The sequence below is a fragment of the Brassica rapa genome, chromosome A06 (assembly GCF_000309985.2).
Source record: "Brassica rapa cultivar Chiifu-401-42 chromosome A06, CAAS_Brap_v3.01, whole genome shotgun sequence".
NCBI lineage: Eukaryota > Viridiplantae > Streptophyta > Magnoliopsida > Brassicales > Brassicaceae > Brassica > Brassica rapa.
Window position 1 is genome coordinate 12248310 of NC_024800.2, and position 17701 is coordinate 12266010.

Genomic DNA, 17701 nt, shown 5'->3' on the forward strand with positions numbered 1-17701 from the left:
CTTATCTACACCTAAAATCTAGCATATATATTTTCCGTGATACACTCTGTTTAACATTCTACATTTTTAAATATTTTATAAAATTTATTTCCAATTATAAACTTTAAAAAGGAATATTCAAAAGTATAAAATCCTAAAGTTTAAATATGAAATTAGTTAGCTCACTAACCATGCCATCGTCCTATACATATACATTTGCATCCAAAACACGCAATTAACATAAAAGAGGCCACTAACCGAGGTTTTATTATTCTTAAAGAAGCAATTACTGAAGAGCGTACCAGTGATCATATGATTCTATGTTTGATTAGGTTTGCTAAAATCAGCTCTTACAAGAGTATTAAAAATTCTTTTAGTTTCTTTGTGAACATAATTCCACTTAGCAAGTGAAAACTCAACATTACGTTTTCTTTATGGGAAATAGGAGATGTACAAATCACAAATGCAGTTGATGCTTCAGTTGTGACTCTCAACCCAACCATGAAAGAAGCTATTGACTTTCATCTTAATCTCATGGACTAACAAATTCTTGAAAATATTTTGTTTTAATTAGTGCAAATGCAACAATTAAATTATTATGTTTTAAAATTATATATATTTTAAAAGAAACACCCGCACGGGTGTGCGGGTCAAGCTCTAGTTCTGTAATTAAAACAAAATATTTTCAAGAATTTGTTAGTCCATGAGATTAAGATGAAAGTCAATAGCTTCTTTCATGGTTGGGTTGAGAGTCACAACTGAAGCATCAACTGCATTTGTGATTTGTACATCTCCTATTTCCCATAAAGAAAACGTAATGTTGAGTTTTCACTTGCTAAGTGGAATTATGTTCACAAAGAAACTAAAAGAATTTTTAATACTCTTGTAAGAGCTGATTTTAGCAAACCTAATCAAACATAGAATCATATGATCACTGGTACGCTCTTCAGTAATTGCTTCTTTAAGAATAATAAAACCTCGGTTAGTGGCCTCTTTTATGTTAATTGCGTGTTTTGGATGCAAATGTATATGTATAGGACGATGGCATGGTTAGTGAGCTAACTAATTTCATATTTAAACTTTAGGATTTTATACTTTTGAATATTCCTTTTTAAAGTTTATAATTGGAAATAAATTTTATAAAATATTTAAAAATGTAGAATGTTAAACAGAGTATATCACGGAAAATATATATGCTAGATTTTAGGTGTAGATAAGTAAATTAGTTAATATGTTAGAGATTTTTGTGAACAACCTATAATATTTAAAATATTTTTGTTGTTATTAGGAAATCTTTTAATACGTGGGTGGTAGGTATGTATATATATTGAGTTTCTATAATCTCGTTTTGGGAAATTTTTTTTATTCATTGATCAACATTGTTAAGTTTAGATTTTCGTAACTAATTTTGATAGATATTTTGGTATACAAATTGATTTTTGAATTGTACACCAAGACCAAGTTTGTTGTGAAAACAATTTGTTTGAAATTACTAAACCAATGACTTCGTATGCCACCAAATCGATACTATAATCTGTGGTCAACGTTGTAACAAACCATATTAAACCGGTTTGATAGATTGTTGCAAGTACGACATGTATTTAAAGATTAAACCAATTACTCTATATGCCACAAAATGGATATGTTTATATATAAAACTTTCTTTATTTATTTTTTTCTATTTTTAATATGTTTATATATAAAATACAAAAGTAATTGATTTTATCGTATGTACATATTCAAATTTTTGAAATTTGACTTTCATATTGTTTTATTATCTTATTTGGTGTATATTTTTATGTTTTATATGATTGTTAAATGGTTTTCGATATAATTTTACTACATATTATCAAAATATATTAAAATGTTAAGAAAAATAAAGATATTTTCATTGTGAATATAAAATGAATAATATAATATTTATTTTGTACTTATATAAAATTATATATAGATATATTATTATTTTTTTATCAAAATATAGATAGATTATTAATATATAATTTTAATGGGACTATATATTTACATGAAAGTTTTAAAAATATTATTATTTTATTATTTTATCGATTTGTGTCATATTTTATACCGGCCCAAATTGAGACCGGTAAAATTTTATAAAAAACTTCCTAGTACGACATATAATATGAGCACTATCAATAATGGATACTATAATCAGAGGTCTTGGATTTTTTTAAAAAAAATTTCATAGTACGATTTATAATATGAGCACTATCAATATTCATGTGTTCAGAGTTAGGCCATGTGTTGGATAGTTAAACTCATAGTTTTGATATATATGGACCACGTCCAACGAACCATACTGGTTTAGTTTGCGTAGTTTAGGAAATGGTTCAGCAAAATAATTAATTTATATATTGTTTTAAATAAATACATCTTAATTACTCAGTGGCATGCCATTGTAATTTTTTAAGAAAAGTCAGGGTTATTTTAAATTTGTACTTCAGTTTTAATAGTTTAGATGATAAACGATGATCTTCCTATTGCTCTTTGTGAGAGAAATAGTGACAGGAAGTTAATTAGGCATCAAGATGAAGATTGGAATGAGACTCAAGTCAGACCCATCTCTGAAATGCATGTTTTAATTATCCAAGTTTTGTTTATATAGTTAGATATTGCACTTCTAACATGTCCAAAATATATAAGTGTAAAAATTATTATTAATAAAATATTTTTAACTGATTTAAAATTTTACCCAATCATATAATAATATATGAAAGAAATGTTAATATAAATATGTCAGGACATGATACATTTAATACATGGATCCAATTATTATTTGTATAACTACATAACATCATATGGTACTACAATATATGGTCTCAACAATAAAATAAACTAAATTAGTGCAAATGCAACAATTAAATTATTATGTTTTAAAATTATATATATTTTAAAAGAAACACCCGCACGGGTGTGCGGGTCAAGCTCTAGTATATTATTATTTTATTATTCACCTGCCGGTAGGGCGGGTTTACCCTAGTAGTATAAATTACTCACTTTCAGTAATAAAACACTTTAAAAACTTTGCTATTTAATACCGTAGACATCTGTAACATAAATGTAGAAGCTATATCACTAATGAATTCAATTAACTAATCAACTTGAAAGGATGGATTATACGTAGTTGTTCAAAGATAGTATATCAATAAATGATTTGAATTCGAAAGTGATAAGAAAGATAATAAAATCAAGCCAAGCCTGGCTGCTGGATCTTTCCCTCAGAGTTTAAAGAATATCTCTAGCAGCGTAACCGTAGCGAGATCTGCGGATGTTATCCTGCCGTTTCTTGTACACAAATCCTGCTAATCCAACTACACACACCGCCGCTATCGTCCCAAACGCCACCCCAGCCTTCGTCCCGCCGCTCATTCCGCCGCCTCCGGATGATTTCTTCTCTTCGACTCCAGTAATGTCGCTGTGGTTTACATCGCTAGCTTCGGGAGACGGAGACGGAGGGGAGGGAGCTGAATGATCATCGGGCATCGGCGGAGAGGCTGACGGAGAGTGTTCAGGTTCCGGTGGAGAAGAGTAGTTAATCGGAGATTCCGCCGGTGAAGGCGAGTTAACAGACGGAGGAGATCCAAGTTCCGGAGTAGGTGCGTGAATCGGAGGTGAATCTACAGCGTCGGCGGGTAGATCCGGTGCTGGAGCAGGTGAGGATTTAGTCGAAATCTCGCCGGAGACGAGAACCAGCAGCATTAGAAGAGCCGCAATGATGATTCCGAGCTTCATTTTCAAAATCTCTAGTTTCAACGATGTTTCTCTCAAAGATCTCGATAGGCGAACGAATAAGGCGAGATCTGGAGAAATACTTACTATCGCTAGATTTGCGGCTACGAAAAGCGTACGACTAACAAGATCGTGCCACGTATGTAGACATAGAACGCGGTGAAGCACTGGATCTAGTTATGGTAGTTTTCCTTCAAGTTACAACTAATTCGATTGCGCCACGTAGAAGATGTATAGTAACACAGAACTATGCGAAACACTGGATTCTGTCATGGTTAGTTAGTTTTCCACTTTAGATTCGAAAATACGGTGGTGGGGGCTCATGTGAACCGTGCTAGACCTGATGCGTGAAATCTGCACGTGGGTTTCACGTCAATAGCTGACCCTCACGTTATCTTGGTTGAGTTTATATAATTAAACTAGAACTTGATTTTGATCCGCGCTTGGAAAGCGCGGATTTTTTGGATTATATTATATTATAAAGTCTTATTCTATCGAAAAAAATAATTTTTAACAATTATATAATCTACGAATTAGTTTATTTGAGATTTTATATGTATACTTTTACGTAAGTTTCTTTTAGGCATGAGAATTATATCCGGATCAAAAAACAAACAAAACCGACTCGAAAATATAGGTTTAGTTCAGGTCCAGAGAAGATAACCTATTGATTTTTTTTTGGAGCTGCAGGTCTTTGTTTGAGTTTGGGTCCTACCCTAGACCCGATAATAAATATGTTGTGTTTATTAGATATATTTGGATATTTCGAATATGTTTCCGGTATTATGGATATTTTTTTAAGTTTTTGGTTTACGATTATAGTTTTTGATTTCAGGTAAATTTTCAAATTAAAAAAAATAATTGGGTATTTTTCAGTTCAACGTGTCAGATTTTGAATAAGATTTTGAATTTTTAGGTATTTGAATTTTTTGGTCATTTGTTTGGAGTTTAGAATATTTTTCAGATTTTTTAGATATTTCGATTTTTTTAGGATCCTAAATACCCGACCCATTACGTCCATATCAGGTCCAACAACCTTTTGATATAGATTTTTAACGTTATTGTACAAAAACATGGTTGGTGAAATATTTTTCTGAGTAAAAGTATCATGAGGAATAATATTAAGATCTGTTAAAAATATTTAAAATATTGTATGGTTAGAATGATTAATGGTATTACCAAAAAAAAAAGTTATACATGACTCCAACAACTTTTTATATTATATTTTTTAAGAGTCTTTCAATTTTAATAGTATTGATTCGTTTTTAAGTGAAAAGTATATAAAAGTATAATATCTAAACCAATAATTTTCAAAATCGTGAATAATCAATACTGATATCGTGAAGTTGGGTTAGTTTTAACAGAACCAAATGAATTTCTACATTTTTGTGAAGATAACATAAATATTCAGAAAATTCATTTTTAAATATGAAAATATCTATCAAAATATAGACGGTTGAAAGTTTAATATATGATATGAGATTTTAGTGGAAAAAGTTATATATGATATGATTACTTTATTATAAAGGAAAGAGGAAATTAGAATGTACACATATATGTCGTGTAACTTCTCTTGCTTTAAATCATATATTATATGATAAAATGGTAAATATAGTAATAGTAATGATTAGGATTTAGGAGTGAGATTTGAATAAATAAAAAAAATTGACTAAATTATTGTTAGAGAAATATATGGTAACATATTGTTAGTCTAAATTTAAGGTAAGACCAAAAAATAATAAACTAAATGAAAGGGTCCAAACAACTTTTATAGGTAGATTTTTTAAGACTCCTTCCCTTTTAATAGTATTGATTACATTGTTCTAAACTAAAGCTAATACACATATTTATAGCATTTATCAACGGGTAAAAAATAATTTTACACACATTTATAACTATATAACTAGATTTTGATCCACGCTCAAAGTGCGGGTTTTATGGGTTATACAAAGTTGGATATGAGATAATATTTTGAGTATATTGTGTATTATTATGTTATAAAGTCGTATTATGTTGAATACATAAATTTATTTAAAATTATACTCCCTTCGTTTTTTTATATAAGTCGTTTCACAGCTATGCACGTAGATTAAGAAAACCATTAGTTTCTTATATTTTCTAAACAAAAACATCATTAATTATTTTCTTAAGCACAATTCAACCAATAGAAAAATAGAAGATATATTACCATTGGTCATACAACATTAATTATTAATAAATTTTACATAGAAAACCAAAAACGACATATAATTTGGAACAAAAAAAATTCTCTACAACGACTTATATTTAAAAACGGAGTGAGTATAACTTATGAATATGTTTATTTGAGATTTTATATATACACTCTTATGTAACTCTTTTTTAAGTATGAAATTTTTACCTAAATTTGATAAACGAACCAAACCAATACGAAATACATGTTTAGGTTCATGATTGGGAAAAAGTACCTATTAGATTTTTTGGACATGCGTGTCTCTATTGGACTCCGAGTAGCCAAAGTACCTAGAATGTTTTGTTCATATATTATGTATATTTGAGTAATTCATATATGTTCTGAGTATAAAAATATTATTGTAAATTTTGAATTCGCGTTTTCTGTTATAGTTTCAGGTTTTGGGTAAATTTCAAATTTTAAAAATATATTTAAAATATTGGATTTTTTTAATGAAAGGGTCTTAAATACTTGTACGGAGCTAGACTCATTACGTAGCCAAATTACATAGTAAATTTTACAGATACTTGAATTATTGACTCAAACTGACCTCGAACTAAAAGGAACCGATCTGAACAAAAAAAAATTCAAATACCTAGTTGGATATGAATGCCCAAGACATAAAGAACTTGGACCTAAAAGAAACCGATTTATATTTGACCCGAAGACCCGAATGCCCAAATCTAACCTTTCATTATATTTTTGTGCATTTTATAAAAGTTACATTTGTTCAGTTGGTGAAACTTAAGATTTATTTGAGAGATTTTTGGCTAATTTAATAGTATAGATTTGTAGGTTTTTTGTTGAGCAGTAAAAAAACAGATTTGTTGGGGTTTTGATAATTTTAAACTTATCTTAAATACTAAATTGTTATTTATCAATAAAATAAAATTAACATAATATATAATTTTAAACTTATATTAATTATGAAGGTAATGAGACATATTTAGAGAAGAGTATAATAAACTGTACGTGATATTATATTTTCGTGAACTAAATTTATGTGGTCGTATATATATGGTATAATCTTTTCGTTTACAAAAAGATATAGGTCCAATGAATAAAAGTTTTGACTAAATGATTGTTAGAGAAATTTAAGGTAACATATTGTTTGTCCAAATCAAAGTAAGACCAAAATATTATTAGTTAATGATAGGGTCCAAACAACATTTTTTAAGTAAATTTATTTAAACTCCTTCCCTTTTAATAGTATTGATTAATTAATATATTTCAATATCGTGACAAAAAAAAAATTAATATATTTCAAATATAAAAATGACCAAAACGTTTACCCCTCTCGTTTAGATTTGAAGATGAGATTTTGAGAGTGAGTCTAATTTTTTTTAAAAAAATAAATAAATAAATATTTAAATTTTCAAAATAAAAATATTAAAAATTTGTTTCAAAAAGTATTTTCAATTTTAAAAAAAAAATTGAAAACAAAAAAAATTGATAAAATTCGAAATTTAAATTATAAAAAGTTAAAATTTGAAAATATATAATTCCAAAACTATAAAAAATATTTTTAAAATTTTTAGTATTCATTATTTATTTAAATAATCATTATATTTTATATCTATAAAGCAAGGGTACAAAGATTGTTTGCCTCGTTAATGAAACTTATTTTGATCATCTTCGTCTTTGGAAGCTCTAATGAAAAAAACTTTAAAATGGATATTTGAGAGAATTGTCCAATTATCAAAGTATATACAGAATTTATATTATTTTTTACATTTGTCTTTACAGATTTAGTGATTATGGCTTAGTATTTAAGGAATGAAATTAAATTTGAAATTTATGATAAATTAGAATTTTTTTTTTTTGTTTATTGAATACTATTTTGAAAATTTTGTTTTTAGGCTGTTTTGTGATACTATTTTATGTTATTTATAAGATTTTTCCAAATTACTTTTGAAAGAGACTTTCTAACACTGGTGACACCACATTACATCATCATATAATCTCTAACTTAATTACATATGATGATTAACCTGCATCATATGCGATATTGATAAAAAAGCTCCACAGATAATAATTTTACGATGAAGTTCTCCCTAAATTATTGCATGTATGACATACTTGACGGATAGACTCTCTTCACAACATACGACCACAATGAACGACTCTGCGTGCAGTACTCTGGAACTTTCGATAATCTTGGCATCATATAATCTGAAAGAATTCACATGGTCTAGATTCGAACCTCTTACATGGGTGTAAAAACTTTTAGACCTTAACCATCAAGCAATTAAATTGTGTGAGATGAAACCTTCTAAATGTGACGTCTAATATGATGTAATTTATGATAAAAGTTATACGGTAAAACTAATAGATTTATTTAGTAAATCTGTGGTATAAAATTTTCAAAATAAAAAGTTTCAAAATAGTTTCAAAAAGCATTTTCGAATTTAAAAAAAAAATAGTTTGAAAACAAAACTTTAAACTTAAAAATTAAATTATAAAAACTTAGAATTTGAAAACATATAATTCAAAAACTATGTAAAAATATTTTTTATTGTTTTATTATTTATTTAAATAATTACTATATTTATATATAAATCAAGGGTATAAGAGTTTTTTGTCTCGTTAATGAAACATCTTTTGATTATTTTCTTCCTTGGAATCTCTTCTAGTAAAACTTTAAAAGGCTATTTGAGAGAATTTCCCAATTATCAAATTATATAAATAATTTATGTAAAATATATAAATGGAACTAAAGTTATAATTTATGATAAATTAGTTTTTTTTGTTTATTGAATACTATTGTGAATTTTTTTTGTAGGCTGTTTTCTGATAATTATTTTATGTTATTTATAAGATTTTTCCAAATTTGTTTTGAAAGAGAATCTTTTTAACACTCGTAACACACATTACATCATCATATAATCTCTACGAACTACTCATGAATTGAATTTATGCACATAAGAAAAGCAAGACCAAAACGAGGAGCACTCCCATCGATCTCTCGAGTAGCCAGAAAGGATCAAAGAAACCAAAGTTTAAGGAAATTTGCAATTTCTACCGAATAAAGGCCAATAGTAACAAAAAAATGATTCCAGTCTTTACTAGAGCCGTTTACAGTCAAACAAACGCGATCTATTGTTAAATTTGGGGGCTTGCAAGGCTTTCAGACACAGTCAATCCCGCTCTACGCGAAAAAAGCATCGACAAAAGCTTATTAAAGATAATGTCGATCCTTAATGAGATAGTATCAACTAGATTAATCCGAGACCTCATAATATGAACAAAGTGTCTAGCAACAAAAGTAAACCAAGGCAAAATTAAAGTACTTGAGTTCATAACAGAAACAATATAGTACTCCGAAAATCATCCTGACAAAAAAAAACAATGTCAAAACTAGGAAACAACAAGATCCGGTCCGGAAACGACGAACAAAAGAAACAAAAAGAGGCCTTATAAGCGAGAACTAGCTTCGTCACCAACCAGGCAACCATAGACTGAGGGATGGGACTTTGAGTCACAGAATCCTCAGAGACATGCAGAAGGTCGAGACCGGAAGGGGACCAGTCCGATACATCAGCAAGTTCGACCAGAGCTTCGTAGTCCATGCCCATCTCCTTCAAGCGCACAAGCTCGCCGTTCGGCTCAAGCCCTCCATCTTTGAACTCTTCCAACAGCTCGATGTTCGCAACGACCTCGTGAATATGAAACTCCGGCATGCTCTCCTTCTTTTACTTCTCCCACTTCCGTAATTTTCAGGAAGAGTGCGGCAAGCAGTCCAAGACGCCTTGTGAATGTCCCGATCACGACTAGCTTCCAAATCCGCATTACTCGCTGCAAGGGCAGCCATCTCCTGTGCCGCGTTACCACCCTCAAATCTGGCTCTCTCAATCCTAATTCCACTACAAGAAAACGTAAGCTTAACGAGGAAATTTAACGAGGAAAAATATTCCTCGTAAAAGTAGGTTGATTTTGCGAGGAAAGTACGTGGAAAAAGAAAAGCATCGTTATTTCGTCGTAAGGTCACGACAAAACATATTCGTCGTAAAGACAATGTAAATTGACATGGCTTTTACGAGGAAACAATATTTCCTCGTAAATACGACCTAAAGTTCGCGAGTTCTTTACGACGAAATATTTTACGTGTACTTAACGAGGAAATTTTGATTCCACCAACTTGGTAGGTGGCTCACGTTTTTTTTTTGGCCATCCAATTAATTTTCGTCGTAATTTCATAGTAAAATTACAACTACCAGATTCGAAATTTCCTATAAATATGGATGTTTGAACATCATTTTAAACACACCAACAACAAAAAACGTGAAAGAAAAAAAAATGGCTGGCTCTGGGACTATTTACGAGTTGCGGAATTGGATGTATATGCATATAGATGCTAACGGGAGAGTGACGAAAGAATACCTTGCGGGGCTGGAGACATTTATGCACCAAGCAGATTCAACACCGCTCGCCCAAGAAAGTGGTAAGATGTTCTGTCCTTGTCGGAAATGCAACAATTCGAAATTGGCAAACCGTGAAAATGTTTGAAAGCATTTAATAAATAGAGGTTTCACGCCAAATTACTATATCTGGTTTCAACATGGGGAAGGTTTTAATTATGATCAGAATGAAGCTAGTAGTAGTAATAGCAATTTTCCGGAAGAACCGGTTAATCATCATTTGCATAATGAACATAGTTACCATCAGGAGGAGATGGTAGATTATGATAGGGTTCATGATATGGTAGCTGATGCATTCGTAGCTTATGATGAAGATGAAGAACCTAATATAGATGCAAAAAAGTTTTACGGAATGTTAAACGCGGCGAATCAACCACTTTACAGTGGTTGTAGAGAATGTCTCTCTAAATTGTCGTTGGCTGCTAGAATGATGAATATTAAAACTGATCACAATCTACCTGAAAGTTGCATGAACGAATGGGCGGACTTGTTTAAAGAGTATTTGCCGGAAGACAATGTGTCTGCTGATTTTTATTATGAGATTCAGAAATTGGTTTATAGTCTTGGGTTGCCTTCGGAGATGATAGATGTCTGCATCGACAACTGCATGATCTATTGGGGAGATGATGAGAAGCTAGAAGAATGTCGATTCTGCAAGAAGCCACGATTCAAGCCGCAAGGACGGGGACGTAATAGGGTACCGTACCAAAGGATGTGGTACCTACCAATTACAGACAGATTGAAAAGATTGTATCAATCAGAGCAGACTGCTGGAAAGATGAGATGGCATGCCGAGCATACTCAGACGGATGGTGAGATGACTCATCCATCAGATGCAAGAGCCTGGAAACATTTCAACAAAGTACATCCGGATTTTGCTAGCAATAGCCGGAATGTGTATCTCGGATTATGCACAGATGGATTTAGTCCGTTCGGAATGTCAGGGAGACAATATTCATTGTGGCCAGTCTTTCTTACGCCATACAACCTGCCACCGGAGATGTGCATGCAACGGGAGTTGCTATTCTTGACCATATTGATACCTGGTCCGAACCATCCAAAAAGGTCCCTGGATGTTTTCCTACAACCACTGATAAAAGAGTTGAAGGATTTGTGGTCAACAGGGGTGAGGACGTACGACTGTTCAACGAAGACGAATTTTACGATGCGAGCTATGCTTTTGTGGACCATAAGTGACTTTCCTGCCTATGGGATGTTGTCTGGATGGACTACACATGGGAGATTAGCTTGTCCATATTGTAATGGAACGACAGATGCGTTTCAACTGAAGAATGGTAGGAAGACAAGTTGGTTTGATTGTCATCGTCGATTTCTTCCCATTGGCCATCCTTACCGAAGAAACAAGAATTTGTTTAGGCACAAAAGGGTTGTGAGAGACACTCCTCCACCATATCTAACTGGAGAACAAATTGAAGCACAAATCGACTACTACGGAGCTAACGAAACAGTTCGTTGGGGTGGTAATTGGCATGTCCCTCGTAATATGCCTGATTCTTACGGTGTTCATCACAACTGGCACAAGAAGAGTATATTTTGGGAGTTGCCATATTGGAAGGATCTTCTTCTGCGCCACAACCTCGATGTGATGCATATAGAGAAGAATTTCTTTGAGAACATCATGAATACAATATTGAATGTCCCAGGGAAGACAAAAGACAACATAAAATCGAGGTTGGACTTGCCGGATATTTGCTCAAGAAGCGAGTTACATATTAAAAGCAATGGACAAGTTTCCGTTCCGATATTCAGACTGTCTTCAGAAAAAAAGTCGGTGTTGTTCAACTGGGTGGCATCAGAAGTGAAGTTCCCCGATGGGTATGTTTCAAATCTCTCTAGATGTGTTGAAAAGGGTCAAAAGTTCTCCGGGATGAAGAGTCATGATTGTCATGTCTTTATGCAACGACTACTGCCCTTTGCATTTGCGGAGCTACTTCCAACAAACGTACATGAAGCACTTGCAGGTTCGTAGTGTTTTATATCACAATAATTTTATAACTGTCTAGTTTGCAAAATAATATATGACTAACAATGTGTTTAATTGTTTTTGGAATATAAAAGGCATTGAAGCATTTTTCAGGGATCTGAGCACACGCACTCTTAAAGAAGAAGTTGTGGAACAGCTTCAGGAGAACATTCCCATCTTTTTGTGCAACTTGGAGAAGATATTTCCTCCTGGATTTTTTGACGTCATGGAGCATCTAGCTGTCTACCTCCCATATGAAGCATTGCTTCGTGGACCTGTACATTACGGATGGATGTATCAGTATGAGCGAGCCATGAAATATTTGAAGGGAAAAGCAAAGAACCTCGCCAAAGTTGAAGGTTCTATAATTGCTGGAAGTTTGACGGAAGAAGTTTCTCACTTCACATCGTACTACTTTGCGTCAAAAGTACGTACCCGGAGAAGAGCTCCAAGAAGATATGATGATGGTGGGGTTGCGCCAACATATGCAGTTGCTGGTGTTCCAGACATCTTTAGCCAGATTGGACGACTCGGTGGGAAGTCTAAAGAGGTTTGGTGGTCGAGTGAACAAGACGCTCATAGTGCACACACCTATATTCTACTCAATTGCGAGGATCCATTGATGCGTTATTTTGAAAGGTAACATATATGGACACTTCAAAACACATATAATTAATTATATAATTGCAAGAGATTCATTCCTATGAAATGTGATTAATTTTACAGCCTATTTGTTTCTCAAGTCGAAGAAACATTTCCTGGTATATCCACAAGTGACGTAGACAAAAGGAAAGATCAGCACTTCATTAAGTGGTTGCGGAATCAGGTATTATAACTCAAACTATTTTTTCATACATGATTTGTATTTTAATGTTCTCTTTATTTTTGCAGGTTGATTATGACGACGATGCAGATTATCCTAAGTGGTTACACGAAGTAATTCAATCTCCACTTGTAAAGGTCACCACATCACAGATGTATTTCACACGAGGCTATACTTTTCACACATATGAGTATGGTAGACAGCGGGCGACCAGTAACTATGGAATATGTGTGAAAGGGGAAACAGATTTCTACGGGATCTTGACGGAGATTATTGAAGTCGAATTTCCAGGGATACTGAAGCTGAAATGCGTCCTCTTCAAATGTGAATGGTTCGACCCCGTCGTCAACAGAGGTGTTCGGTCTAACAAATTTGGTGTAGTTGATGTCAACGGTGGACGACGGTACAACAAATTCGAGCCTTTCATCTTAGCTTCACAAGCAGACCAAGTTAGCTTCCTTCCATACCCTCGGATGAGAGATTCGGGTATAAATTGGTTAGCAGTGATCAAAGTTACACCTCGAGGACGAATCATCAGTGGAGAAGAACCACCATTGCAAGAAGAACAGATAAATGAAGTCGAGGAACCTGAACAAGAAATTGATGACATCCTTCTCATTGATCCGCATAATCACGAATACGAAGATCTTACCGATGATGCCACAGACGAAGCTGTAGAAGACGAGTTTAATGAAAATGATGATATTTCTAGTGATGACGAGAATGTCGATGTATCCGATTGATGTATTTGATTTTGTGTAGTTTGTTTTATGAATAAGGTAATGTGAGAGTTTGTTTTATGAATAAGGTAATGTTGGAGTTTGTTTTATGAATAAGAAATGTGGGAGTTTGTTTTATAAATAAGTAAATGTGGGAATTGTGGTTTGGAATGGAAATAAAGATGGGGTTTGGAATATATGAAGTAGAAGATAAGGAATATGGGGTTTTGGGTTTGGGGTTTCAGATTTTAGGGATTTAAACGTACTACTCGTTAATTCCTCGTAAGTTGACGTCGAATGTACGACGTAATCCTCGTTTATTCCACGTAGGACAGAATCGTCGTAAAGGACTCGTTAGCTAACGTGGAAATAACGACGAAATTAAAAAAATAAAGAAAGCGAAACCCGTTAATTCCACGTAGGACGGAATCGTCGTAAAGACCTCGTAAGGTAAATAGACGTAAATACCACGTAAAGTAAATGACGAAGGAGGCACTCTTTAATTCCACGTAGGATGAATTCGTCGTAAACACCTCGTAAAAAAATCGTCGTAAAAACCTCGTAGACTAAAAACTAGAAAAAAAAGGAAAAGAAGAGAGATACCAGATTTACATGTGCAAGACTTCCAACAATTATAATACTTAAGTCTCGCCCACATAAATTCTATATCTTTTTCTCTTCTTTTTTTCCAAATATTTCTAATTTGGTGAAAAGCGGGACTTGCTACTTCCTCATAGTATAAAACTAGTAAAAAAGAAAAGAAGAAAGATTCTGGAATTATATGTGGCGAGACTTAGTCTCGTCCACATAAGTTCCAAATCTTCTCTCTTCTTTTTTTTTTCAAATATTTCTAATTTGAAAAGCATTTTGGTGAGGTGTGTGATTTGAGATAGGGTGTGTTTTGTGAGTTTGTGTGTGGTTTGAGAAGGAAAGTTGTGGGTATTTATAGAAAATATAAGCTCGCTAATTCCTCGTAACAAGTTAACTCGTTAATTTCACGTAACATAACTCGTCGTAAAAACGTCGTTAACGAAAACACGGGCCTTTGTAATTCGTCGCTATTTCCTCGTATAAGAAAACGCGGGCCTCTGTAATTCCTCGTAACTTTACGAGGAAATGACGAGGACAAGTAATCTTATATATCCCGAGCGAGCTCGCTCTTTCTTCCTCTCCACTTCCTCCCTATTTCGTAGCAATGGTAAATCTCTCTAATTCCTCTCTAGTTTGATTAGTTTAGGATAGATTAGGTGGTTAGTATAAGGAATTTAGATAGGTTTACGGATCTTATGTTATTTAGTGTTGATTAGGTGGATAATGTTGGGAAGTATATTGTTCACGAAAATTTAAAAAATTAATTTTTTTCTCAGGTTCGAAAAGGTAGACTTACTGCCCATTACAGAGAGATGTTCGGTGAGCCGGGTAGTCGTTTAGACCCGTCGTCTTCTTCAGCTCCCGGTTCTTCGGGTCAGGAGACTGTCCCCGAGACTCAGTACACTCAGAGAGTCTTTGGATCTCCTTCTTCTAGTGCACCATCGGTTCCTCACGTGCCTCCCCGATGGCTCCTCCTCTTGTGCTCCTCTGATGGCACCTCCGATGCCCGCCGAGATTCATCCCGATTTGATGGTGCCTCCGAGTGCTCCTTACTCGCAGTACACCGTAGAGGACATTTCCGTCTGCCAGGCAGAGAAGGTTTACCAGTCATCGACCCCGACCGACCGGACGGAACTTTGTGGTATGTTTCATTATTTTTTTATTCTTTTTAAATTCTTTTATAACTTTAAAAATAATTTATATTTTAAATTTGTATTTTCCAGGTGGGGGATTGACGGATGTCTTGCATCGGACGTAACCGACACGATAAAATGTTACTTCTCCATGGCACATCCGAACTGGAAAAATGACGCCTCACTACGTCAGAAAGACGTGGTTCAAAATTTACGCTGTAAGTTTCTATTAATTAATTATATATCTTTAAATTTTTTCATTATTTATATATTTTCTGAAAAACTAATTATAAATTATTTTTTCCAACAGCAAAAATATAATTGGCCTTGGGGATCACTGAGAGGGTGAGGAAGAAGTTTATCGCGAAGGCGAAAGTTCGCTTGTTGGACACGGTCTCCAACTGGAAGGGTGACTGGATCGTGAAGGGGTATGAGCGTGGCAAACCCGCTGAGCTCACCACGGATGTCTGGGATGGCCTCATCCGATATTGGCGTCTTCCTGATTCCATTAGAATCGCCCAGTCTTGCTCTAACTCCCGTAACACAGTCGATGAGCACGGGAACGGGCCGATGCTTCACACTACGGGCCAAAAACCCCACGCCGGTGTCCGTTTGGAAATGGTAATTAAATATTTAATTATATTAATTTTTAGTATATTTTTATATATATTCTAACAACTTTCTTAAATGTTTTTTAGGCCAAAGAGACGGGAGAATTCTCCGTCTCTTATGCAACTTTACGAGAGGACCCACAAGAACAAGGCGGGCCGATTTATAGATGGCAAGTCCGAGCAAATCTACAACGATTTGGCTGCTCGGGTTGAAGAACGCCAGACCCAGCTGACCAGCAGTCCACCGATGGATTACCCGTCACTTATCCACACCTGAAGTGGATAAGCTTTACGAGGAGGTAAATTTTCTAAAATTTTAATTTTTTAATTATTCATTTAATTTAACTTTAAATTTTTACTAACAAAATTTATTTTTTGTTTTTAAGGTTGTCCCTAAAAAAAAGGGACGGACGTTGGGGATTGGTTCCGTCAACGATGTTCCGAGAGCAACATCGTCTTATGTTCAGCGACGGGATGATGAAGTCTCTCAGCTGCGTAGGGAGTCCGAAGAGCTGCGTAGAGAGTCTACTGAGCTGCGTCACGAGTTGAGCTCGACGCGATCTGCGTTCACAGCTCGTGTGGGTGGACTCGAGGGCTTCTTGGACGTTGTAGCGGCCACAAATCCGGAATGGGAGACTTTGTTGAGGACCATGCGACAACAAAATCCTATCCCAGGCGAGTCACCAACCGACGACTCACATGCCGAGGCGGATGTAATGGCGAGGAGTGATGAATTCTACCAGGCGATTAACCACCCTTAGTTCTTTTTAATTTCGGTTCTTGTATTATGAATTCAAAACTTATTTATATATAAAATATTTTGGTTTGATTTTTTTAGAATTTTAATTTTATTAATAATTTAATAATTAAAATATTTTTTTTAATTATAATTTTTTATATTTCTGTAAAATAACGAAACGAAGTAAATTCGTAGCTAATTTTGCGGCTTCTTTACGTGGAAGCTTAACGTGGAAAGCTTTTCAAGGTATTTACGTTGCTTTACGAGGAAAGCTATCAAGGTATTTACGTTTACTTTACGAGGAAAGCTATCAAGGTATTTACGTTTACTTTACGAGTATTTATTTACGTGGGTTTTACGAGGAAAGTCTTTCGTGGTATTTACGAGGAAACTTAGCGACGTCCTTACGTGGAAGTTTACGTGGTCTTTACGACGAAATATTCTCTTCGCTTTTACGACGAATTATTTCCTCGCTAATTACGACGAATTAGCGAGGATATATGCGTTACGACAAACGTATAACGACGAAACGGGTTTCCTCGCTATTTCTCGTAACACTGCTTTTACGACGAAGTCACGAGGAAAACTACCCTCGTAAAACTTGTGTTTTCTTGTAGTGTTCGCCACATTAATTCTCCGGACAGTTTCTTGTTCTCAGCTCGAGCTGACTCAAGCTCCCTGCCTCAGCTCCCTGATTGTGATCTTCCCGCTTCAACTCCTCTCTACTCGGATGATCCAGAAGGTG

At 34.0% G+C, this 17701-nt stretch overlaps 2 protein-coding genes across 2 annotated transcripts in view; both read right to left on the minus strand.

The window, feature by feature from the left end:
• LOC103873306 overlaps positions 1 to 17701 on the minus strand; it is a 728778-nt gene that overhangs the window by 479757 nt on the left and 231320 nt on the right. The window lies entirely within an intron of this gene.
• Positions 3001 to 4088, minus strand: LOC103873429 (alpha carbonic anhydrase 8). Its single transcript, XM_009151838.3, has one exon. The coding sequence runs from the start codon at positions 3727 to 3729 to the stop codon at positions 3223 to 3225; it is 507 nt and encodes a 168-aa protein (XP_009150086.1). The 5' UTR covers positions 3730 to 4088; the 3' UTR covers positions 3001 to 3222.